Source organism: Chlorocebus sabaeus, chromosome 24 (genome assembly GCF_047675955.1).
Source record: "Chlorocebus sabaeus isolate Y175 chromosome 24, mChlSab1.0.hap1, whole genome shotgun sequence".
In the NCBI taxonomy this organism is placed as follows: domain Eukaryota; kingdom Metazoa; phylum Chordata; class Mammalia; order Primates; family Cercopithecidae; genus Chlorocebus; species Chlorocebus sabaeus.
Window position 1 is genome coordinate 13,934,776 of NC_132927.1, and position 25,144 is coordinate 13,959,919.

The 25,144-nt window shown below is 38.6% G+C and overlaps 1 protein-coding gene across 8 annotated transcripts in view; it reads left to right on the plus strand.

Annotated features, from left to right (window-relative positions):
- Positions 1-25,144, plus strand: part of MIPOL1 (mirror-image polydactyly 1) — a 365,168-nt gene that overhangs the window by 283,912 nt on the left and 56,112 nt on the right. For all 8 annotated transcript variants that reach the window (XM_007986530.3, XM_007986529.3, XM_037983910.2 and 5 more), the window contains one exon: positions 21,552-21,782. In XM_007986530.3, coding sequence (XP_007984721.3) covers positions 21,552-21,782 — 231 coding nt within the window. The remainder of the gene's footprint in view (positions 1-21,551; positions 21,783-25,144) is intronic.

A 25,144-nucleotide genomic window follows, 5' to 3' on the forward strand; every position in this document is an offset into this window, starting at 1 on the left:
CATAAAAAGTTGCCCAGGACCTGACAGCTTCACTGCTGAATTCTACCAAACATGTAGTGAAGAACTAATACTAATCCTTCTCTAACTGTTCCCAAAAATTAAAGAGGAGAGAATACTTCCAAACTCTTTTTGCAAGGCCACCATTACCTTGATCCCAGAGTCAGACCAGGACATTACAAGAAAAGGAAATTACAGGCCAATATTCTTGATAACATAGATAATTCTCAACAAAATGCTGCCAAACCAAATTCAACAACACATTATAAATCTACCATTATCAAGTGGGATTTATTATTGGGATGCATGGATGGTGAAACGTATGCAAATCAATACATTTGATACATCACATTAACAGAACGAAAAACAAAAGCCATGTAATTATCTCATTAGATGCAGAAAAAGCATTTGACAAAATTCAACATACTTTCATGATTAAAAAAAACAACAACAACAACTGTCACCAAACTGGGTGTAGAAAGGATGTACCTCAATAAAATAAAGGCCATATGAGAAGCCCACAGCTAACATTACACTCAGCAGTAAAACATTAAAAGCCTCTCCTTTAAAATCTGGGATCAGACAAGGATGCCAGCTCTCACCATTTCTATTCCACATAGTGGAAATTCTTGCCAGAGCAGTTAGGCAAGAGAAAGAAATAAAAGTCATTCAAATAGGAAAGAAAGAAGTGAAATTGTCATTGTTTGCTGACAACAGGATCACAAACCCTGAAGACTCCAAAAAAAAAAAAAAAAAAATCCTCTTAGAACTAATAAAACAGGTTGGGTGCAGTGGTTCATGTCTGTAATACAAGCACTTTGGGAGGCCAAAGCAGGAGGATCACATGAAGCCAAGAGTTCAAGACCAGCCTGGGCAAAATAGTGAGACCTCATCTCTATTTAAACAGTTTAAAAAATAGGCATGTTGGCACATGTCTGTAGTTCTAGCTGTTTGGAAGGCTGACACAGGAGGATTGCTTGAGCCCAGGAGTACAAGGTTACAGTGAACTATGATTGCACCACTGGACTCCAGCCTGGGTGGCAGAGAAAGATCCTCTAAAAGAACAAAAACACAAAAAACAGATACGGTAAAATTGTAGGATACAAAATCAACACCCCCAAATCCATAACACTTCTATGCACTAACAACAAACTATCCGAACAAGAAATCAAGAGAACAATCCCATTTGCAATAGCTACCCCCTAAAAAAAAATAAACCTTAGGAATAAATTTACCAAAAGGAGATGTAAGACCTGCACAATGAAAACTCTAAAATGTCAATGAAAGAGATTGAAGAGGACATAAATAAGTGGAAGGTTATCTCATGTTCGTGAATTAAAAGAGTTAATACTGTTAAAATGTCACACCAAGTGATCTACCCAAAATCATATACAGATTCAGTGCAATAATTATCAGAATTCTAATGTCATTGTTAATAGAAATAGAAAAAAAAACTATCATGAAACTCATATGGACACCCCCAACACACACACACACACACACACACACAGCAAAACCACATAGCCAGGGGAATCATGAGCAAAAAGAACAAAGCTCGAGGCATCATAGTAGCTGATTTCAAATAATACAACAGAGCTGTAGCAATTAAAACGGCATGATACTGCCAAAAAATAGACCTACTGACCAATGAAACAGAATAGAGAGCCCGGAAATGAACCCTCATATATATCATCAATTGATTTTTGCCAAGGTGCCAAGAATACACAATGGGAAAAGGATAGTCTTTTCAGTAAATAGTGCCTAGAAAACTTGATATTTACATGCAGAAAAATGCAGTTGGACCTTTATCTCTCACCACACACAAAAGTCAACTCAAAATGGATTAAGGACTTAAATGAAAGGCCAGAAACTATAAAACTACTAGAAGAAAACATAGGAGGGAATCTATATAATGTTGCTTTATTGGATTTGACCCCAAAAAGCATAGCCAACAAAAGAAAAAAATAGACAGATGAGATTACACAAAACTAAAAAGCTTCTGTACATCAAAGAAAACAATTAGCAGTATGATGAGACAGCCTATGGATTGGGAGAAAATACTTGCAAACCATACATCTGATAAAGGGTTAATATCCAAAATATGTGAGGGACTCAACTCAATAGCAAGAAAACAAAACACCCAATTTAAAAATGGGCCAGGGATTTGAATAGACACTTCTCAAAAGAAGGCATACAGATAGCCAGTAGATATATGAAAAAAATGCTTAACATTGCTAATTGTAGGGAAATGCAAATTAAAACCACAATAACATATCTTACACCAATCAGAATGGCTGTTGTATTAGTCCATTTTCACACTGCTGTCAAGAACTGCCCAAGACTCGGTATTTTATAAAGAAAAGAGGTTTAATTGACTCACAGTCCCACACAGCTGAGGGGGCCTCAGGAAATTTGCAATCATGGCAGAAGGTGAAGGGGAAGTAAGGATCTTCTTCACATGGTGGCAGGAGAGAGAAATGCAAGCGGGGGAAATTCCAGACACTTACAAAACCGTCAGATCTCCTGAGAACTCACTCACTGTCATGAGAACAGCATTGGGGAAACCACCCCCATGAACCAATTACCTCTCACCAGGTTCCTCCCTTAGCACCTAGGGAATTGCAATTCAAGATGAGATTTGGGTTCTAACCATATCAGCTGTTACCAAAAAGACAAAAGTTAACATGTGTCAGTGAGGATATGGAGAAAAGGGAACCCTTGTATACTCTCGGTGGGAACATAAATTAATTCAGCTGTCCCTCAGCATCTGTTAGGGGATTGGTATCAGCACCCCAAGTGGATAGCAAAATCCATGGATAGTCAAATCCCTTTCATAAAATGGTATAGTGTTTGCATATAACCTATGCACATCCTCCTGTATACCTTAAATCATCTCTAGCCTATACCTAACACAATGTAAATGCTATGTAAATAGTTGTTACACTATATGTTTAGGGAATAATCACTAAAAAAAAAAAATCTGCACATGTTCAGTACAGACACAACCATCTTTTTTTTTTTTTTCAGACCAAGTATCACTCTGTCACCCAAGCGTCAGTGCAGTGGCATGATCGTGACTCACTCCATCCTCCGCCTTCTGGGTTCAAGCGATTCTCCTGCCTCAGCCTCCCGAGTAGCTGGGATTATGGGCTTATGCCACAATGCCTGGCTAATTTTTTGTATTTTTTAGTAGAGATGAGGTCTTGCCACGTTGATCAAACTGGTCCCAAACTCCTGGGCTCAAGCGATCCAACTGCCCCAGCCTCCCAGCCAGCAACAATCTTTCTTTTCTTAAAAAATATATATGTGTGTGTGTGTGTGTGTGTGTGTGTGTGTGTGTGCATGTGTGTATTTTTCATCCATGGTTTGTTGAATCCACAATTGCAGAATCCATGTATTCTGGGGCCAACTGTGTGTCCATATATTGAGGGCCAACTGTATAACCATTATGGATAACTGAAAAGCAGGTTCCTCCAAAAACTAAAAATAGAATTATATGATCCAGCAATCTCACTTCTGGATATTTACCCAAAAGATTTGAAATCTTTTTTTTTAAGGGCAGAGTTTTGCTCTGTGACCCAAGCTGGAGTGCAGTGGCATGATTGTAGCTCACTGCAGCCTCAAACTCAGGGGGTCAAGCAATCCTGCCTCAGCCTCCTGAGTAGCTGGACTACGAGTGTATGCCTCCACACCTGATTGATTTTTTAAAAATTTTGTAGAGACAGGGTCTCACTATGTAGAGCAAGCTGGTCTTGATCTCCTGGCCTCAAGCAGTCCTCCCACCTCAGTTTTCCAAAGTGCTGACTTCACAGGTGTAAGCCACCACAACTGTCCTGAAATTATTTTTTCAAAGAAATGTCTGCATTTCCATGTTCATTGCAACATTATTCACAATAGCCAAGTTATGGAATCAACCTAAGTATCAGTACCATCAACAGATGAACGGATAAAGAAAATGTGGTGTATATATCCAATACAATACTAGTCAACCTTGGAAAAGAAGCTATGAGTTCTGTCATTTGTCTTTGGCTTTAGTTTTTTGAAGTTTAATTGTGATGTGTCTTTGCATTCATTTATGTGAGTTTTCCCATTTGGAGTTTTCTCAACTTCTTGTAGGTTTCTGTGCCTTGCCACATTTGAAAGTTTTCAGCCATTATTTCTTTAACTACTTGTTTTTTAGCTCTGTCCTCTTCCATTTCTCCTTCCATGACTCTGATGACCCAAATGTTAGATTTTATTTTTTTTTCTTTTTTTTGAGACAGAGTCTCACTCTGTCGCTAGGCTGGAGTGCAATGGTGTGATCTCAGCTCACTGCAACCTCCCCCTCCCGGGTTCAAGCGATTCTCCTGCCTCACTCTCCTGAGTAGCTGGGACTACAGGAATGCACCACCACACCCAAAAAATTTTTGTATTTTTTAGTAGAGATGAGGTTTCACCATGTTGGCCAGGATGGTCTCAATCTCTTGACCTCGTGATCCGCCCCCCTCAGCCTCCCAAAGTGCTGGGATTACAGGCGTGGGCCACCTCACGTACCCGTTAGATCTTTTATTATAGTCCACAGGTCCCTGAAGCTATGATAGTTTTTTTCAGTCTATGTCTCAGTTTTTCATATTGAATCGTTTTTATTGTTCTGTCTTCCAGTTCTCTTATTCTTTCTCTGTCCCTTCAATTCTGCTATTAAGCCTATCCGCTGGGCTTTTCATTTCAGTTATTTTATTTTCAGTTCTAAAATTTCCATTTGTTTCTTTTTTACTATTGTTATACTTTAAGTTCTGGGGTACATGTGAAGAACATGCACTTTTGTTACATAGGTATACATGTGCCATGGTGGTTTGCTGCACCCATTAACCCATCACCTACATTCGGTATTTCTCCTAATACTATCCTCCCCTTGACCCCCACCCACCGACAAGGCCCAGTATGTGATGTTCCCCTCACTGTGTCCATGTGTTCTCATTGTTCAACTCTCATTTATGGGTGAGAACATGAGGTGTTTGGTTTCCTGTTCTTGTGTTAGTTAGCTGAGAATGATGGTTTCCAGTTACCTCCACTTCCCTGCAAAGGACATGAACTCATCCTTTTTTATACTGCATTGTATTCCACGGTGTATATGTGCCACATTTTCTTTATCCAGTCTATCACTGATGGGCATTTGGGTTGATTCCAAGTCTTTGCTGTTGTGAACAGTGCCACAGTAAACATACGTGTGCATGTGTCTTTATACTAGAATGATTTATAATCCTTTGGATATATACCCAGTAATGGGATTGCTGGGTCAAATGGTATTTCTTGTTCTAGATCCTTGAGGAAATGCTACACTGTCTTCCACAATGGCTGAACTAATTTACACTCCCACCAACAGTGTAAAAGCATTCCTATTTCTCCACATCCTCTCCAGCATCTGTTATTTCCTGACTTTTTAATGATCACCATTCTAACTGGCGTGAGATGGTATTTCATTGTGTTTTCATTTGCATTTATCTAATGACCAGTGATGATGAGAATTTTTTCATATGTTTGTTGGCTGCATTAATGTCTTCTTTTGAGAAGTTTCTGTTCATATCCTTTGCCTACTTTTTGATGGGGTTGTTTTGTTCTTGTAAATTTGTCTAAGTTCTTTGTAGGTTCTGGAAGTCAGGTAGTGTGATGTCTCCAGCTTTGTTCTTTTTGCTTAGGATTGTCTTGGTAATGCAGGTCTTTTTTTGGTTCCATATGAAATTTAAAGTAGGTTTTTCTAATTTTTTGAAGAAAGTCAGTGGTAGCTTGACAGGAGCATTGAATCTATGAATTACTTTAGGCAGTATGGTCATTTTCAAGACATTGATTCTTCCTATCCATGAGCATGGAATATTTTTCTATTTATTTGTGTCCTCTCTTATTTCCTTGAGCAATGGTTTGTAGTTTTTCTTGAAGAGATCCTTCATATCCCTTGTAAGATGTATTGCTAGGTATTTTATTCTCTTTGTAGCATTTGTGAATGGGAATTCACTCATGATTTGTCTGTCTGTCTGTCTGTTATTGGTGTATAGGAATGCTTGTGATTTTTGCACATTGATTTTGTATCCTGAGACTTTGCTGAAGTTGCTTATCAGCTTAAGGAGGTTTTGGGCTGAGATAATGGGGTTTTCTAAATATACAATCATGTCATCTGCAAACAGACAATTTGACTTCCTCTCTTCCTATTTGAATACCTATCAATGCTTTCTCTTGCCTGATTGTCCTGGCCAGAACTTCCAATAATATGTTGAATGGGAGTGGGTAAGAAAGGGCATCCTTGTCTTGTGCCAGTTTTCAAAGGGAATGCTTCCAGTTTTTGCCCATTCAGTATGATATTGGCTGTGGGTTTGTCATAAATAGCTCTTATTATTTTGAGATACGTTCCATCAATACCTAGTTTATTGAGAGTTTTTAGCATGGAGGGCTGTTGAATTTTGTCAAAGGCCTTTTCTGCATCTGATGAGATCATCATGTGGTTTTTGTCATTGGTTCTGTTTGTGTGATGGATTACGTTTATTGATTTGCGTATGTTGAACCAGCCTTGCATCCCAGGGATGAAGCTGACTTGATCGTGGTGGATGAGCTTTTTGATGTGCTGCTGGATTCGGTTTGCAAGTATTTTATTGAGGATTTTTGCATCAATGTTTATCAAGGATATCTGCCTGAAATTTTCTTTTTTTGTTTTGTTTGTCTCTGCCAGGTTTTGGTATCAGGATGATGTTGGCCTCATAAAATGAGTTAGGGAGGATTACTTCTTTTTCTGTTCTTTGCAATAGTTTCAGAAGGAATGGTACCAGCTCTTCTTTGTACCTCTGGGAGAATTTGACTGTGAGTCCATCTGGTCCTGGACTTTTTTTGGTTGATAGGCTATTAATTACTGACTCTATTTCAGAACTTTTTATTGGTCTATTCAGGGATTCTACTTCTTCCTTGTTTAGACTTGGAAAGGTGTATGTGTGCAGAAATTTATCAATTTCTTCTAGAGTTTCTAGTTTATCTGTGTAGAGGTGTTTATAGTATTCTCTGATGGTAGTTTGTATTCTATGGGATCAGTGGTGATATCCCCTTTATCACTTTTTATTGCAGCTATTCGACTCTTCTCTCTTTTTTTCTTTATTAGTCTGGCTAGCAGTGAATCTATTTTGTTCATCTTTTCACAAAACCAGCTCCTGGATTCATTGATTTTTTTGAAGGGCTTTTTGTGTCTCTATCTCCTTCAGTTCTGCTCTGATCTTAGTTATTTATTACCTTGTGCTAGCTTTTGAATGTGTTTGCTCTTGCTTGTCTAGTTCTTTTAATTGTGATATTAGGGTGTCAATTTTAGATCTTTCCTGCTTTGTCTTGTGGGCATTTAGTGCTATACATTTCCATCTGCACACTGCTTTAAATGTGTCCCAGAGATTCTGGTACGTTGTGTCTTTGTTCTCATTGGTTTCAAAGAACATCTTTATTTCTGCCTTAATTTCATTATTTACCCAGTACTCATTCAGGAACAGGTTGTTCAGATTCCATGTAGTTGTGCAGTTTCCTTATCCTGAGTTCTAATTTGATTTCACTGTGGTCTGAGAGACTGTTTGTTGTGATTTCCGTTCTTTTGCATTTCCTGAGGAGTGTTTCACTTCCAATTATGTGGTCAGATTTTGAATAAGTGCAATGAGGTGCTGAGAGGAATGTATATTCTGTTGATTTAGGGTGGAGAGTTCTGTAGATGTCTGTTGGGTCCACTTGGCGCACAGCTGAATTCAATTCCTGAATGTCCTTGTTAATTTTCTGTCTCGTTGATCTGTCTAATATTGACAATGGGATGTTAAAGTCTCCCACTATAATTGTGTGGGAGTCTAAGTCTCTTCATAGGTCTCTAAGAATTTGCTTTATGAATCTAGGTGCTCCTGTATGTAGTGCATATATATTTAGGACAGCCCTTCTTGTTGCATTAATCACTGTACCATTTTATCATACCCTTCTTTGTCTCTTTTGATCTTTGTTGGTTTAAAGTCTGTATTATCAGAGACTAAGATTGCAACGCCTCCTTTTTTTTTTTTTTTTTTTTTTTGCTTTCCATTTGCTTGGTAAATATTCTTCTATCCCTTTATTTTGAGCCTTTGTGCGTCTTTGCACGTGAGATGGGTCTCCTGAATACAGCACACTGATGGGTCTTGACTCTTTATCCAGTTTGCCAGTCTGTGTCTTAATTGGGGCATTTAGCACATTTATATTTAAGGATAATATTGTTATGTTTGAATTTGATCTTGTCATTATGATGCTAGCTGGTTATTTTGCCCATTAGTTGATGCAGTTTCTTCATAGTGTTGATGGTCTTTACAATTTGGTATGTTTTTGCAGTGGCTGGTACCAGTTTTTCCTTTCCATGTTTAGTGCTTCCTACAGGAGCTCTTGTAAGGCAGGCCTGGTGATGACAAAAATCTCTCAGCATTTGCTTCTTTGTAAAGGATTTTATTTCTCCTTTGCTTATGAAACTTAGTTTGGCTGGATATGAAATTTTGGGTTGAAAATTCTTTTCTTTAGGAATGTTGAATATTGGCCCCCACTCTCTTCTGGCTTGTAGTTGTTTCTGCCAAGAGATCTGCTGTTAGTCTGATGGTCTTCCCTTTATGGGTAACCTGACCTTTCTCTCTGGCTGCCCTTAACATTTTTTCCTTCATTTCAACCCTGGTGAATCTGATGATTATGTGTCTTGGAGTTGCTCTTCTCAAGGAGTATCTTTGTGGTGTTCTCTGTATTTTTTGAATTTGAATGTTGGACTGTCTTGCTAGGTTGGGGAATTTCTCCTTGATAATATCCTGAAGAGTGTTTTCCAACTTGGTTCCATTCTCCCCATCACTTCAGGTACACCAATCAAAAGTGGATTTGGTCTTTTCACATAGTTCCATATATCTTGGAGGCTTTGTTTGTTCCTTTTCATTCTTTTCCTCTAATCTTATCTTCACACTTTATTTCATTAAGGTGATCTTCAATCTCTGATATTCTTTCTTCCGCTTGATCAGTTTGGCTATTGATATTTGTGTATGCTTCACAAAGTTCTCGTGCTGTGTTTTTCAGCTTTATCAGGTCATTTATGTTCTTCTGTAAACTGGTTATTCTAGTTAGCAATTCCTCTAACCTTTTTTCAAGGTTCTTAGCTTCCTTGCGTTGGGTTAGAACATGCTCCTTTAGCTCAGAGGAGTCTGTTATTACCCGCCTTCTACAGCCTACTTCTGTCAGTTCATCAAACTCATTCTCCATCCAGTTTTATTCCCTTGCTGGCAAGGAGTTGTGATCCTTTGGAGAAGAGACATTCTGGATTTTGGAATTATCAGTCTTTTGTGCTGGTTTCTCCCCATCTTCATGGATTTATCTATCTTTGGTCTTTGCTGTTGGTGACCTTCGGATTGGGTCTCTGACTGGACGTCCTTTTTGTTAATGTTGATGCTATCGCTTTCTGTTTGTTAGTTTTCCTGTTAACAGGCCCCTCTGCTGCAGGTGCTGGATTTTGCTGATTTCCACTCCAGACCCTGTTTGCCTGGGTATCGCCAGCAGAAGTTGCAGAATAGCCATAATTGCTGCCTGTTCCCTCCTCTGGAAGCTTCGTCCTAGAGGGGCACCCCCCAGATGCCAGCCAGAGCTCTTCTGTATGAGGTGTCTGTTGGCCCCTACTTGGAGGTGTCTCCAAGTCAGGATACATAGGTGTCAGGGACCCACTTGAGGAGGCAGTCTGACCCTTAGCAGAGTTTAAATGCTGTGCTGCAAGATCTGCTGGTCTCTTCACAGCCATCAGGCCAGGACATTTAACTCTGCCGTAGCTGCGCCCACAGCCGCCCCTTCCTCAGGTGCTCTGTCCCACCCAGGGAGATGGAGGTTTTATCTATAAGCTCCTGACTGGTGCTGCTGCCTTTTTTTTTTTTTTTTTTTTTTTTTTTTGGAGATGCCCTGCCAGAGAGGAGGAATCTAGAGAGGCAGTCTGGCCACAGTGGCCTTGCTGAGCTGCAGTGGGCTCCACCAAGTTCGAACTTCCCTGCAGCTTTGTTTACACTGTGAGGTAAAACCGCCTACTCAAGCCTCAGCAGTGGTGGATGCCCCTCCTGACACCAAGCTGGTGCATGTGAGGTCGACCTCATACTGCTGTACTGGCAGTGAGAATTTCAAGCCAGTGGATCTTAACTTGCTGGGCTCTGTGGGGGTGCGACCTGCCATGCCAGACCACTTGGCTCCCTGGCTTCAGCCCCCTTTCCAGAGGAGTAAACAATCTGTCTCACGAGCATTCCAGGTGCCACTGGGGTATGGAAAAAAACTCCTGCAGCTAGCTCGGTGTCTGCCCAAACGGCTGCCCAGTTTTGTGCTTGAAACCCAGGACCCTGGTGGCGTAGGCACCAGAGGGAATCTCCTGGTCTGCAGGTAGCGAAGACCGTGGGAAAACCGCAGTATCTGGGCCAGAATGCACAGTTATTCAGGCTCAGTCCCTCACAGCTTCTCTTGGGTAGGGAAGAAAATTTCCCAACCCCTTACACTTCCCAGGTGAGGCAATGCCCCACCCTGCTTTGGCTAACCCTCCATGGGCTGCACCCACTGTCCAATCAGTCCCAATGAGATGAACCAGGTACCTCAGTAGGAAATGCAGAAATCACCTGCCTTCTCTGTTGATCTCACTGGGAGCTGCAGCCCAGAGCTGTTCCTATTCAGCCATCTTGCCAGCAAATCCTCCATTTGTTTCTTAATTGCATCTTCTATTTCTTCCATTTCCTCAAAAGCAGAAGTCTACCTTCTATTAAGTTTGACAGTATAATTTTTTCATTTTAGTGATGCCCATTATGTATTATATGATAAAATTCAAGATAAATTTTGTTGCCTGTGAGCTATACAGTGGTATATAAACATAAGTGGCTTTGTGAGTATAATCTCCTACCACTCTGCTTCCCACATCACCAAATTTATGAAGCACACAATATACTCTTAGATAATCAGGAGCTGGCCCTACATCAATTCCAGGTGCTGTAGTATATTTAATAGTTAGATATTTTTGGCTAGGCGCAATGGCTCAGGCCTATAATCCCAGCACTTTGAGAGGCCAAGGTAAGTGGATCACTTGAGATCAGGAGTTCAAGACCAGCCTGTGCAACATAGCGAAACTCTGCCTTTACCAAAAATACAAAAATTAGCTGGGTGTAGCGGCGTGTCCCTGTAGTCCCAGCTACTCAGGAGGCTGAGGTAGTAGAATCGCTTGAACCCTGGAGGTGAAGGTTGCAGTGAGCTGAGATCATGCTGCTGCACTCCAGCCTAGGTGAAAGAGCAAGACTGTCTCAAAAAAACCTCCAAAAGGTTCAATATTTTTTAATGCTTCCTTAGAATTATTTTTATAGGTTGTTACATTTCTAAACATGAATTCAGCAGATATTTAGTGACACCCAATTTGTATTGTGAAATGTAGCATCCAGAAAGCTTTTAATAAATATTAATAAATATATTGACAAGTTATCCAGTTTAAGATTCTTGAAATTTTAAGTGCAGTATTAATTAGCTTGCTTTATAACAAAGAAATTATTTTTTCTCTGAAAGTACTTTAGCAAGTTATTTTATTAAAATAAATCAACTGCAGTAACAGTGGAAGCAAATCATTGAAGTTACTAGACTGTCTGATTTGCAGATTAAGCTTCCACATCCACACTCTTATCCATTCTGAATGTATTTCCCTCTATCTGTATGTCATTAAAAATTAAACCCTATTATACTGTAGCATATGCTGATTTCCTTAAAAATAAGTGAGGAAGTCAATGATTTTCTTTTTTCAATTAAAAATAATGTTTAAGACGGGGTCTTGCTATGTTGCTCAGTCTGGTCTAGAACTCCTTGTCTCAAGCAATTCTCCTGCCTTTGCCTCCCAAAGTGCTGATATTAAAGCATGAACCACCATGCTCAGCTTCAACTATCTTCTTGAAAGGGTCTTAGCAAATTAATTGATGTAGTAAACCAGGAAATAAAAGTAGACATTATCCTTTCAGAAATGTATTCTTAGGAAAAAGCAGCACATACTTCTACATTTCATATTTGCTTAGGTTTTATTTTAATTCAGTAAAACAAGCCAAACCTGCCCATTTTTTAGAAAAGAATGATTTAAGAATGTTATCAGTAAGCGAACAAAGGTTAAGAAAACTAGTTTCCTTCTCCCAATTCATGAAAAACCTGTAGGGACAGGCAGTTGTTTTTCTCAGTAAAATGTTTATAAAATACTTGAGTATTGTGTAACATTTTGTACAAAGTTAATTAGATATAAGTAATTCCTTTTAATAATTATACAGATATGAATGCCTATTCTCTGGCAAATATTGTGCCAGTTATTTTGACACATGTAGATCACCTCATTTCATTCTCATATGATTTCCATGATATTTTTCTCATGATTTTGGAGTTGAGGAAATTAATATTCAGTAGGTAACTTTTTTTCCCAGTGTTACTCAGAGTGAGTGACAAGACTGAAATTGTTGACATAGTGGTCTGGATAATTCTCTGTTGTAGGAATCTATCCTCTGTTTACCAGCATCTCTAGCTTCTATTTACTAAATGCTAGTACCATCTCACCCTCCCCACTACCCCCACCAGTTGTGACAAAAATGTCTTCAGGTGTTGCAGAATGTCCTCTGAGGAACAAAATTACTCCTGGTTAAGACCTACTGATCTATATTGTTGTACCTCATCTCTAAATTTTAATCCAAAAATATATATCCAATTAAAATAAATAGCATATATACAACACACTAATGATTGAGCAATTACTGTAAAATAAATGAAGCATAAACAGAATAATAAGTGCATATTCTAGGATGATGAGTAAAATGATCTCCTGTAAGGACTTGGCCAATACCTGATCATGGAGACAAGAGAGGAAATCAGGAAAAGTAGCATCAAAACTTGATATAAATGGAAAAGTACTAATTGCAAAAAAAAGGCTGAATCCATGTGTAACATTACAATTAAGAGAGAGTTCAATGAGCAGGTAGGCAGACAAGTTGAAGAGAATATAAATATCTGTAAGCAAAACATATAAGTGGCTCATAAACCTGATAATTCCAAGTTATATTTAGCTGGGGTGGCATAGAGAGTCAGGGACCAGGAAAATAGTCAGGGCCATAGACAAAGTAATAGACCAGGGAACATCGAAACCAAGATAGAAACCACTTCAGAAGGGAAATCTATTACATGGTACTCACTGGAGTAATACACATTAAGGACATTTTCTACCTTGGCCTGCCATTGGACTTAATGTGGTGAGCAACATAGGAGACAATGTGCAGGCTTATTTGATGTGAATTAGAAATATGATCTTATCAAATATTAGTGAGTAAAAATATTTTTAAAGTTTTACCTTCTACACTAAATTATAAAAGTTAAATTTATAAAGAATTATATAATTTTAAAACTGGAAGAGTGATTTTAAACTTTGCTTATCTTATTGTTACTTTTGGTGTTTTAGACATGAAGTCCTTGCCGAGGCCTATGTCCTGGATAGTATTACCTAGGTTTTCTTCTAGGATTTTTATGGTATTAGGTCTAACATTTAAGTCTCTAATCTATCTTGAATTAATTTTCATATAAGGAGTAAGGAAAGGATCCAGTTTCAGCTTTCTACTTATGGCTAGCCAATTTTCCCAGCACTATTTATTAAATAGGGAATCCTTTCCCCATTTCTTATTTTTCTCAGGTTTGTCAAAGATCAGATGGCTGTAGATGTGTGGTATTATTTCTGAGAGCTCTGTTCTGTTCCATTGGTCCATAACTCTGTTTTGCTACCACTACCATGCTGTTTTGGTTACTGTAGCCTTGTAGTACATTTTGAAGTCAGATAGCGTGATGCCTCCAGCTTTGTTCTTTTGACGTAGGATTATCTTGGCAATGCGGGGTCTTTTTTGGCTCCATATGAACTTTAAAGCAGTTTTTTCCAATTCTGTGAAGAAAGTCTTCGGTTGCTTAATGGGGATGGCATTCAATCTCTGATTACCTTGGGCAGTATGGCCATTTTCACAATATTGATTCTTTCTATCCATGAGCATGGTATGTTCTTCCATTTGTTTGTGTCCTCTTTTATTTCACTGAGCAGTGGTTTGTAGTTCTCCTTGAAGAGGTCCTTTACATCCCTTGTAAATTGGATTCCTAGGTATTTTATTCTCTTTGAAGCAATTGTGAATGGAAGTTCATTCATGATTTGGCTCTCTGTTTGTCTGTTACTGGTGTATAAGAATGCTTGTGATTTTTGCACATTGATTTTGTATCCTGAGACTTTGCTGAAGTTTCTTATCAGCTTAAGGAGGGTTTGGGCTGAGATGATGGAGTTTTCTAAATATACAATCATGTCATCTGCAAACAGGGACATTTTGACTTCTTCTTTTCCTAAGTGAATACCCTTTATTTCTTTCTCTTGCCTGATTACCCTAGCCAGAACTTCCAACACTATGTTGAACAGGAGTGGTGAGAGAGGGCATCCCTGTCTTGTGCCAGTTTTCAAAGGGAATGCTTCCAGTTTTTGCCCATTCAGTATGATATCGGCTGTGGGTTTGTCATAAATAGCTCTTATTATTTTGAGACACGTTCCATCTATACAGAATTTATTGAGAGTTTTTAGCATGAAGGGCTGTTGAATTTTGTCAAAGGCCTTTTCTGTATGTATTGAGATAGTCATGTGGTTTTTGTCTTTGGTTCTGTTTATATGCTGGATTACGTTTATTGATTTGCGTATGTTGAACCGGCCTTGCATCCCAGGGATGAAGCCCACTTGATCATGGTGGATAGGCTTTTTGATGTGCTGCTGGATTCAGTTTGCCAGTATTTTATTGAGGATTTTTGCATCAATGTTCATCAGGGATATTGGTCTAAAATTCTCTTTTTTTGTTGTGTCTCTGCCAGGCTTTGGTATCAGGATGATGTTGGCCTCATAAAATGAGTTAGGGAGGATTCCTTCTTTTTCTATTAATTGAAATCGTTTCAGAAGGAATGGTACCACTCCTTCTTGTACCTCCGGTAGAATTCGGCTGTGAATCCATCTGGTCCTGGGCTTTTTTGGTTGGTAAGCTATTAATTATTGCCTCAATTTCAGAGCCTGCTATTGGTCTATGCAGGGATTCAGCTTCTTCCTGGTTTAGTCTTGGGAGAGTGTAAGTGTCCAGGAAATTATCCATTTCTTCTAGTTTTTCTAGTTTATTTGCATAGAGGTGTTTATAGTACTCTCTGATGGTAGTTTCTATTTCTGTGGAGTTGGTGGTGATATCCCCTTTATCATTTTTTATTGCGTCTATTTGATTCTTCTCTCTTTTCTTCTTTATTAGTCTTGCTAGCGGTCTATCTATTTTGTTGATCTTTTCAAAAAACCAGCTACTGGATTCATTGATTTTTTGGAGGGTTTTTTTGTGTCTCTATCTCCTTCAGTTCTGCTCTGATCTTAGTTATTTCTTGCCTTCTGCTAGCTTTTGAATGTGTTTGCTCTTGCTTCTCTAGTTCTTTTCATTGTGATGTTAGGGTGTCAATTTTAGATCTTTCCTGCTTTCTCTTGTGGGCATTTAGTGCTATAAATTTCCCTCTACACACTGCTTTAAATGTGTCCCAGAGATTCTGGTATGTTGTATCTTTGTTCTCATTGGTTTCAAGGAACATCTTTATTTCTGCCTTCATTTCCTTATGTACCCAGTTGTTATTCAGGAGCAGGTTGTTCAGTTTCCATGTAGTTGAGTGGTTTTGATTGATTTTCTTAGTCCTGAGTTCTAGTTTGATTGCACTGTGGTCTGAGAGATAGTTTGTTATAATTTCTATTCTTTTACATTTGCTGAGGAGTGCTTTACTTCCAGCTATGTGGTCAATTTTCGAATAAGTGCAATATGGTGCTGAGAAGAATGTATATTCTGATGATTTGGGGTGGAGAGTTCTGTACATGTCTATTAGGTCCGCTTGGTGCAGAGTTCAGTTCAATTCCTGGAGATCTGTTTTAATTTTCTGTCTCGTTGATCTGTCTAATGTTGACAGTGGGGTGTTGAAGTCTCCCATTATTAATGTATGAGTTAGGGAGGTAACTTTGTAAGTCTAAGTCTCTTTGTAAGTCTCTAAGGACTTGCTTTATGAATCTGGGTGTTCCTATATTGGGTGCATATATATTTAGGATAGTTAGCTCTTCCTGTTGAATTGATCCCTTTACCATTATGTAATGGCCTTCCTTGTCTCTTTTGATCTTTGATGGTTTAAAGTCTGTTTTATCAGAGACTAGGATTGCAACCCCTGCGTTTTTTTGTTCTCCATTTGCTTGGTAGATCTTCCTCCATCCCTTTATTTTGAGCCTATGTGTGTCTCTGCATGTGAGATGGGTCTCCTGAATACAGCAACCTGATGGGTCTTGACTCTTTATGCAATTTGCCAGTCTGTGTCTTTTAGTTGGACCATTTAGTCCATTTACATTTAAGGTTAATATTGTTATGTGTGAATTTGATCCTGTCATTGTGATATTAGCTGGTTATTTTGCTCATTAGTTGATGCAGTTTCTTCCTAGCATCGATGGTCTTTACATTTTGGCATGTTTTTGCAATGGCTGGTACCGGTTGTTCCTTTCCATGTTAATGCTTCCTTCAGGATCTCTTGTAGGGCAGGCCTGGTGTTGACAAAATCTCTAAGCATTTGCTTGTCTATAAAGGATTTTATTTCTCCTTCACTTATGAAACTCAGTTTGGCTGGATATAATTCTGGGTTGAAAATTCTTTTCTTTAAGAATGTTGAATATTGGCCCCCACTCTCTTCTGGCTTGGAGAGTTTCTGCTCAGAGATCTGCTGTCAGTCTGATGGGCTTCCCTTTGTCGGTAACCCGACCTTTCTCTCTGGCTGCCCTTAACATTTTTTCCTTCATTTCAACTTTGGTGAATCTGACAATTATGTGTCTTGGAGTTGCTCTTCTCGAGGAGTATCTTTGCGGCATTCTCTGTATTTCCTGAATTTGAATGTTGGCCTGTCTTACTAGGTTGGGGAAGTTCTCCTGGATGATATCCTGAAAAGTGTTTTCCGACTTGGTTCCATTTTCCCCCTCACTTTCAGGCACACCAATCAGACGTAGATTTGGTCTTTTCACATTATCCCATATTTCTTGGAAGCTTTGTTCATTTCTTTTTCCTTTTTTTCCTCTAGACTCCTCTTCTTGCTTCATTTCATTCATTTGATCTTCAATCACTGATACTCTTTCCTCCAGTTGATCAAGTCGGTTACTGAAGCTTGTGCATTTGTCACGTAGTTCTGTGTCATGGTTTTCATCTCTATCAGTTCTTTTAAGGTCTTCTCTGCATTGATTATTCTAGTTATCCATTCATGCATTCTTTTTTCAATGTTTTTAGTTTATTTGCACTGGGTACGTAGTTCCTCCTTTAGCTCTGAGACATTTGATTGACTGAAGCCTTCTTCTCTCAACTCGTCAAAATAATTCTCCATCCAGCTTTGATCCATTGCTGGTGATGAGCAGCGTTCCTTTGGAGGGGGAGATGCACTCTGATTTTTTGAATGTCCAGCTTTTCTGCACTGCTTTTCCCCCATCTTTGTGGTTTTCTCTGCCTTTTGTCTTTGATACTGGTGATGAACTGATGGGGTTTTGGTGTGGGTGTCCTTTCTGTTTGTTAGTTTTCCTTCTAACAGTCAGGACCCTCAGCCGTAGGTCTGTTGGAGATTGCTTGAGGTCCACTCCAGACCCTGTTTGCCTGCGTATCTGCAGTGGAGGCTGCAGAAAATAGAATATTTCTGAACAGCGAGTGTACCTGTCTGATTCTTGCTTTGGAAGCTTCCTCTCAGGGATGTACCTGGCCGTGTGAGGTGTGAGTTGTCAGTCTGCACCTAGTCGGGGGATGTTTCCCAGTTAGGCTACTCAGGGGTCAGGGACCCACTTGAGCAGGCAGACTGTCCATTCTCAGATGTCAGCCTCTGGGCTGGGAGAACCACTGCTCTCTTCAAAGCTGTCAGACAGGGTCATGGACATCTGCAGAGGTTTCTGCTGCTGCTTTTTTTTTTTCTTTGCTATGCCCTGTCCCCAGGGGTGGAGTCTACAGAGACAGGCAGGCCTCCTTGAGCTGCAGTGGGCTCCACCCAGTTCGAGCTTCCCGGAGGCTTTGTTTACCTACTTAAGTCTCAGCAATGGTGGGCGCCCCTCCCCCAGCCTCGCTGCTGCCTTGCAGTTAGATCTCAGACTGCTGTGCTAGCAATGAGGGAGGCTCCATGGGTGTGGGATCCTTCTGGCCAGGTGTGGAATATAATCTGGTGTGCCGTTTGCTGAGACCCTTGGTAAAGCGCAGTATTAGGGTGGGAGTTACCCGATTTTCCAGGTGTTGTGTGTTTCAGTTTCTAAAGGGATTCCGTTCCCCCTTGCACTTCCCAAGTGAAGCCATGCCTCACCCTGCTTCAGCTCTGGCTGCTCGGGCTGCACTAGCTGACCAGCACTGATTGTCCGGCACTCCCCAGTGAGATGAACCTGGTACCTCAGTTGAAAATGCAGAAATCACCCGTCTCATGTGTCACTCGCACTGGGAGCTGGAGGCTGGAGCTCTTCCTTTTTGGCCATCTTGCTCGCAACCCCCCAAAAAGGAATATTAATAGGACTTCTCATGCAAGTTGTGACATTTAGTGAGTTAACATATAGCATTTATTTTTAGATACTGTTTTCTCTTAAAATGCAAGAAAATGCTATTGCAGGATTTTAAGTGACATTATCTACTTCCATCTTTTTAAAAAGATCATGTCCCTTGTTTGGGAAAGTCTTGGTAGTAATTAACAGGTTTCCAAGACATTTTGAATGCTAAGAAGCTTTTGAACTTGCGGATACAATCCAAACATGTCCATCTGAGAGAAAAATCAAATTGAGGTATAAATTTGCCCCCTAAAAATTAAATGATAAAAGACTAGGAAGTGAGGAGTGATTAGGAAATTAAATCAGGATGCTCATAATTTTAATAATGGTGAGATTTTTAAAACTTAATCATTGATTCTAATTGGTTACAGTATACTGGTTACTGCTTTAGGCATGATAGACAAATGCAGAATTCCCAAATTAAGCTGTCTCACTGAGTTTTAAACCAGGCCATATACGTAAAGTTAAAATATAAGGGAATGGAGTAGGCTAAGATTTTTTAAACAGTTTACAAAAAGCATTGCCATTAAAGAAACAATGATAAATTGAACTTTATTTAAATTGAGAACTTACCTTCATCAAAAGACAGCATTAAGAGTCAGGCATGGTGGCATATGCCCATAGTTCAAGCTACTCAAGAGGCTGAGGCAGGAGGATTGTTTGAGCCCAGGAGTTCAAGGTCAGCCAGGGAAACAGTGAGACCTTGTCTCAATCAATCAATCAACATACACGTACATAAGACAATATGAATAGAGTGAAACATCACTGCATCCTTATTAAAATAACTAAAGTTAAAAGCACTTGCCAATGTCATTCTGAGGGAGGATATAAAGCAATTGAAACTCTCATATTTTGCTGATGGGAGTATAAATTGGTACAACTAATTTAGAAGACTATTAGCAGCATCTAAATCTAAATCAGCATCTATTATCAGTGTACTAAATCTGAAAATAATGCATACCCTTGGAGAAATTCTACTTTAGACATGAATACCTAGGTCCATCAAAAGACATGTACGAGAATATTCATAGCAACAACAGTGGAATAGTTAAATAAGTTATGTCATATGTATATAACAGAATATTTTATAGCAATAAAAAGCAATGAATGATATGCAACAGCAAGGTGAACTTCACATACCAATTGTTGAGGAAAATAAGCCAGACAAAAAGTTTAAAAATAGGCAATTTACATTTTGATAAAGGTTGGATTAGTACTTACCTTTTGGGGAGGGGAAAAATGGGAGGGAACACTAGGGGTCTTCTAGATTTCTGCGTTTGTTCTGTATTTTGTTCTTCACATTTTTTCAAGCTGAATACTTTGTATATATGCACCTTGTGTAATTTAAAATGTAATTAACAAATCAAAATATAACTAATAATGTTTTAAGCATAAAGAACATAAAGTACCTTTGTTAAGGTTTAGCTTTTAGTTTGTTTCTTTTTAATTTCTTTCTTTCTTGCGTCTTTCAAGGAGATACAGAGGGTGAGCTAAAGAAAATTGGAACTTGGAACAGATGAGATGCAGAAAGTGAGAGGACACAGAAAAAGTAGGAAAATGGGCAAGAGACAGTCCTTAGGCACGTAGGTTGGTAGAAAAAACTGAGAAGAAATGAAGTAGGGTTAGTTAGATTAATAACAATGTGAAAACCATGAAAAAAGATATTTTTTGCACTCCACAAATGTGGCACTACATACCATTCTAATTTTCTAGGTAGTAGCCAATTGACCAGGACTTAGTAACAGTCTGTATTCTTAGGAAGGAATTTGAATCCTGAAATGATTTCATCTGGTATGCTGACTGTCCTTGTTTCATGTCCATCCTAGTTCTATGGGACGCCTTCTCCAAAATAAGCATACTGTAAAGGTTTATAGGTAACTTAAACTAAAAAAGGAAATGTATAATTAGTTTGAACAGTTTTAAAGAAAGTATCACACGAGGTATTAGGACAATGCCAAAGTTCACTGACTAGCTTTTTGCAGGTTTAATAATGATATTGCTTTCCTTCACATTATCAATCTATATTATATAGTTAAGTTGTTTTACTTCAAATGTCTCCAATCGACATTTCCTTTGTATGCATATACTGAAATGATATTTAATAAAAAAGAACATCTCCTGTGTGGATTTTAAATTTCTCTTATTAAATATTTATATTTTCAAAATGTCTTTATTTAATTGAGTGAGGTGCTTGGTGCCATTTCAGAATAACCTCAGGTGGTAGGTGGTAATGACATATCAAAGATTTGACCTTTAGCATTTTAGGATTCTATTTGTCTGCATTTTCTTCTGCATTCATTTAGTCTTAATTTATATGCTATTTCTCTGTATGACTTAATGAGTAGATGTATTTGTTATAAGATTCATTAGCCAAAAAAATATATATATACACACATATATATGAATACATATTATTTCTGTGCAATCTGACCAGTGATTTTAAATTCATTTATATCTCAACTGTGACAAGTAGAAAATGCTGTGTAGAAGCCTGGTCAGTATTTGCATAAACCTCATCCATTCTCATTAAGTGCTTGGAAGAATAGACCCTCAACCTCCTAAACCAATGCCCATTCTCTTCTCACTTCTTTCAGCTTATTACATTCTTATATTTGCCTAGAGATACTTTATTTTCCAGTTCTCTATTCCTTTTAAAGAAAATTGAATGTAATATTTACACTGATTTAATTAAATTAACATCTTGCAGCATCTTTTTGTATGCTTTGGTGGCATAGTCATTTGTCTGGGTTTTCAGCCTAGAAGCAGAAAAAGTATCAATTTTAATGTTGTGACATAAAAATTATTTTCATTTGCTCATTTAAGTATTTATGGATTTTTAGAATTAGAGATTCTAAATGGAGGTTTTTGTTAAATAGATCATAGATCACTCAGTCTACATTACTTATCTTTAAATTATTTTTTAATATTTTCTCAGTTTACACAACTCTTTATCTCAAGAAGAAAATCTGAAGGATCAGTTTAACTATGCCCTGAGTACATATGAAGAAGCTTTAAAAAACAGAGAGAACATTGTTTCCATCACTCAACAACAAAATGAGGAACTGGCTACTCAACTGCAACAAGCTCTGACAGAGCGAGCAAATATGGAATTACAACTTCAGCATGCCATAGAGGCCTCCCAAGTAACCAATGAAAAAGTTCAAAAGTAAGTTAAATGATCTTTTAATACTTCAAACACATGAAACAAAACAAAACACTTTCTTTTGGGAACTCAACAATACGTATTTATTGATCATATTAATAGTTTAAGACAAAAGTAGAATTAACCCAGTAAACTTTTTTAGATTGGATACCAGATGCCATATTTGGGGTCAAAAAAGTCATTTTCTTGGGAACTAATGTTACCATGTAGGACAGACCATTTTTATTTAATAACTGATTATCAGTTCGTGGAGGCCATACTATTTAAATCATTTCACAGTCCCAAGTTAATAGGCAAAGTTATTAGCAAGGGGAAGAGGCAGTCAAGTTACCACCTCAACTCATTCAGCTTTTCAATAATCCTGCTTGAGTTGAGATCATCTGTGACATTGCAGTCTGAGACTTGTAGGTGCATAAAAACCAGTAGGGTGAAATTAATTTTCTTGTGTTGCTCTTCTGAAGTATTCAATACTGCTTTTCACAGTGCATAATTATATGTGTTTATTTTGAATGATCTTTGCATTTTTATTAAAATTTAAATTAAGCTGCATAATCTGTCAGTCCTTTTGACAGCTAGCAAAATGTTAACAAATAGCTTACCAGGCAAAGAAGTCACTTGTTAATTTATTGGACTTGAACCTCGTAGCAGAATTTTCTGAGACACCTTTAATGTAATAGAACCACTGTAATAGAATACACAGAATACATGTAATAGAATATATTTTAACCTTCTTTATGTATTGTTAACAGCATTACAGCATTCACATATCTAGTCACCTTCAATTTCAAAGATATACCTTTTTACTTAACAATTATTTTAAGCAGTGCTCACATCAAGGTTTCTTACTTCCCACTACTTCTTATTTGAAAATGTCATCTCGACCATTTCCTCAATATCCCCAAGGTTATATTTTGATTAATAGCCAAAGTTATGTATGTCAGTAGTTTTAAAATAGACCATTTTAAAACAGTTTAGAATTTGTGCGTTTTAATCTTTACTACCAGTGTACCTTGAAACTTTTGATTTATGTAGGTATTATATATATTTGTAAGTTTAAAGATTGGGTTTGTATTCAGTCATAAACTATAGCTAGTTATTCACAATGTACATTATATTCTAAGAACACGATGATGTATAGGTAGATCTCATTTCATTGTAAATCACAATCAGTAACTTTTGACGGGATCTGAATTGGCTCTGTTTGCTTAAAGTCTACAAATAAATACAAATTTCAAAAGTTTCTTTATATGTAATCCTTCAATTTCTATACATGACCAAAATTCCCTAAAACAGTCATTCCCACAGACCAATTTGATTTTCAAAAAATCTTTGGATGTGTTATTAACCTTTTATTTTTTAGATCTCATCAACTATCATCATCATTTCATTAAAAAAAATTTTTTTATACACCCAAAAGTGGAAATAGCATTGTCTCAGATAATGTTTTAAATTAAATAACTTTACTGAATGGCCAAGATGACTGAATAGGAACAGCTCTAGTCTGCTGCTCCGAGCATGATTGACACAGAAGATGGGTGATTTCTGTATTTCCAACTGAGGTACCTGGTTCATCTCATTGGGACTGGTTAGACAGTGCGTGCAGCCCACGGAGGGTGAGCCAAAGCAGGGCAGGGCATCACCTCACCCAGGAAGCACAAGGGATCAGGGATTTCTTTTTCCTAGCCACAGGAAGCTATGACAGACTGTACCTGGAAAATCGGTACAGTCCCACCCAAATACTGCACTTTTCCCACAGTCTTACCAACCAGCAGACCAGGAGATTCTCTCCTGTGCCTGCCTTCCTGGGTCCCACACCCATGAAGCATGACTCACTGCGAGTGTGGCAGTCTGAGATCCACCTGTAAGGCTGCAGCCTAGTGGGGGGAGAGGCATCTGGCATCTGCCATTGCTGAAGCTTCAAGGTAAATAAAGTGGCCAGGAAGCTTGAACTGGGTAGAGCCCACCGCAGCTCAGCAAGGCTTACTGCCTCTATAGACTCCCTCTCTGAGGGCAGGGCATAGCTGAACAAAAGGCAGTGGACAACTTCTGCAGACTTAAATGTCCCTGTCTGACAGCTCTGAAGAGAGAAGTGGTTCTCCCAGCATTCCATTTGAGCTCTGAGAATGGACAGACTGCCTCCTCAAGTGGGTCCCTGACACCCCTGTAGTCTAACTGGGAGACACATCCCAGTAGGGGCCAACAGACACCCATGCGGAAGCTTCCAGAGGAAGGATCAGGCAGCAATATTTGCTGTTCGGCAGCTTCTGCTGGTGATGCCCAGGCAAACAGGGTCTGAAGTGGACCTCCAGCAAACTCCAACAGACCTGCAGCTGAGGGACCTGAATGTTAGAAGAAAAACTAACAAACAGAAAGGAATAGCATCAACATCAACAAAAAGGACATCCACACCAAAACCTCACCTGTAGGTCACGAAAATCACAGACCAAAGGTAGATAAAACCACAAAGATGAGAAGAAAACAGAACAGAAAAGCTGAAAATTCTAAAAACCAGAGCACCTGTCCTCCACCAAAGGATCACAGCTGCTCGCCAGAAAGGGAACAAAGCTGGATGGAGAATGAATTTGACGAGCTGACAGAAGGCTGCTTCAGAAGGTTGGTAATAACAAAATTCTCTGAGCTAAAGAAGCATGTTCAAACCCATCACAAGGAAGCTAAAAGCCTTGAAAAAAAGTTAGAAGAGTGGCTAACTAGAATAAGCAGTGTAGAGAAGACCTTAAAGGACCTGATGAAACTGAAAACCATGGCACGAGAACTTCATGACACATGCACAAGGTTTAGTAGGCGATTCGATCAAGAGCAAGAAAGGATATCAGTGATTGAAGATAAAATTAATTAAATGAAGTGAGATGACAAGATTAGAGAAAAGTAAAAAGAAACAAAAAAAGCCTCCAAGAAATATGGGACTATGTGAAAAGACCAAATCTACATTTGATTGGTGTACCTGAAAGTGACAGGGAGAATAAAACTGAGTTGGAGAATACTCTTCAGGATATTATCCAGGAGAACTTCCCCAACCTAGCAAGGCATGCCAACATTCAAATTCAGGAAATATAAAGAACACCACAAAGATACTCCTTGAGAAGAGCAAACCCAAGAAACATAATTGTCAAATTCACCAAGGTTGAAATGAAGGAATAAATGTTAAGGGCAGCCATGAAGGTCGGGTTACACGCAAAGGGAAGCCGACTTTCAGCTGATCTCTCAGAGGAAACCCTACAAGCCAGAAGAGAGTGGGGGCCAATATTCAACATTCTTAAGGAAAAGAATTTTCAACCCAGAATTTCATATCCAGACAAACTAAGCTTCATAAGTGAAGGAGAAATAAAATTCATTACAGACAAGGA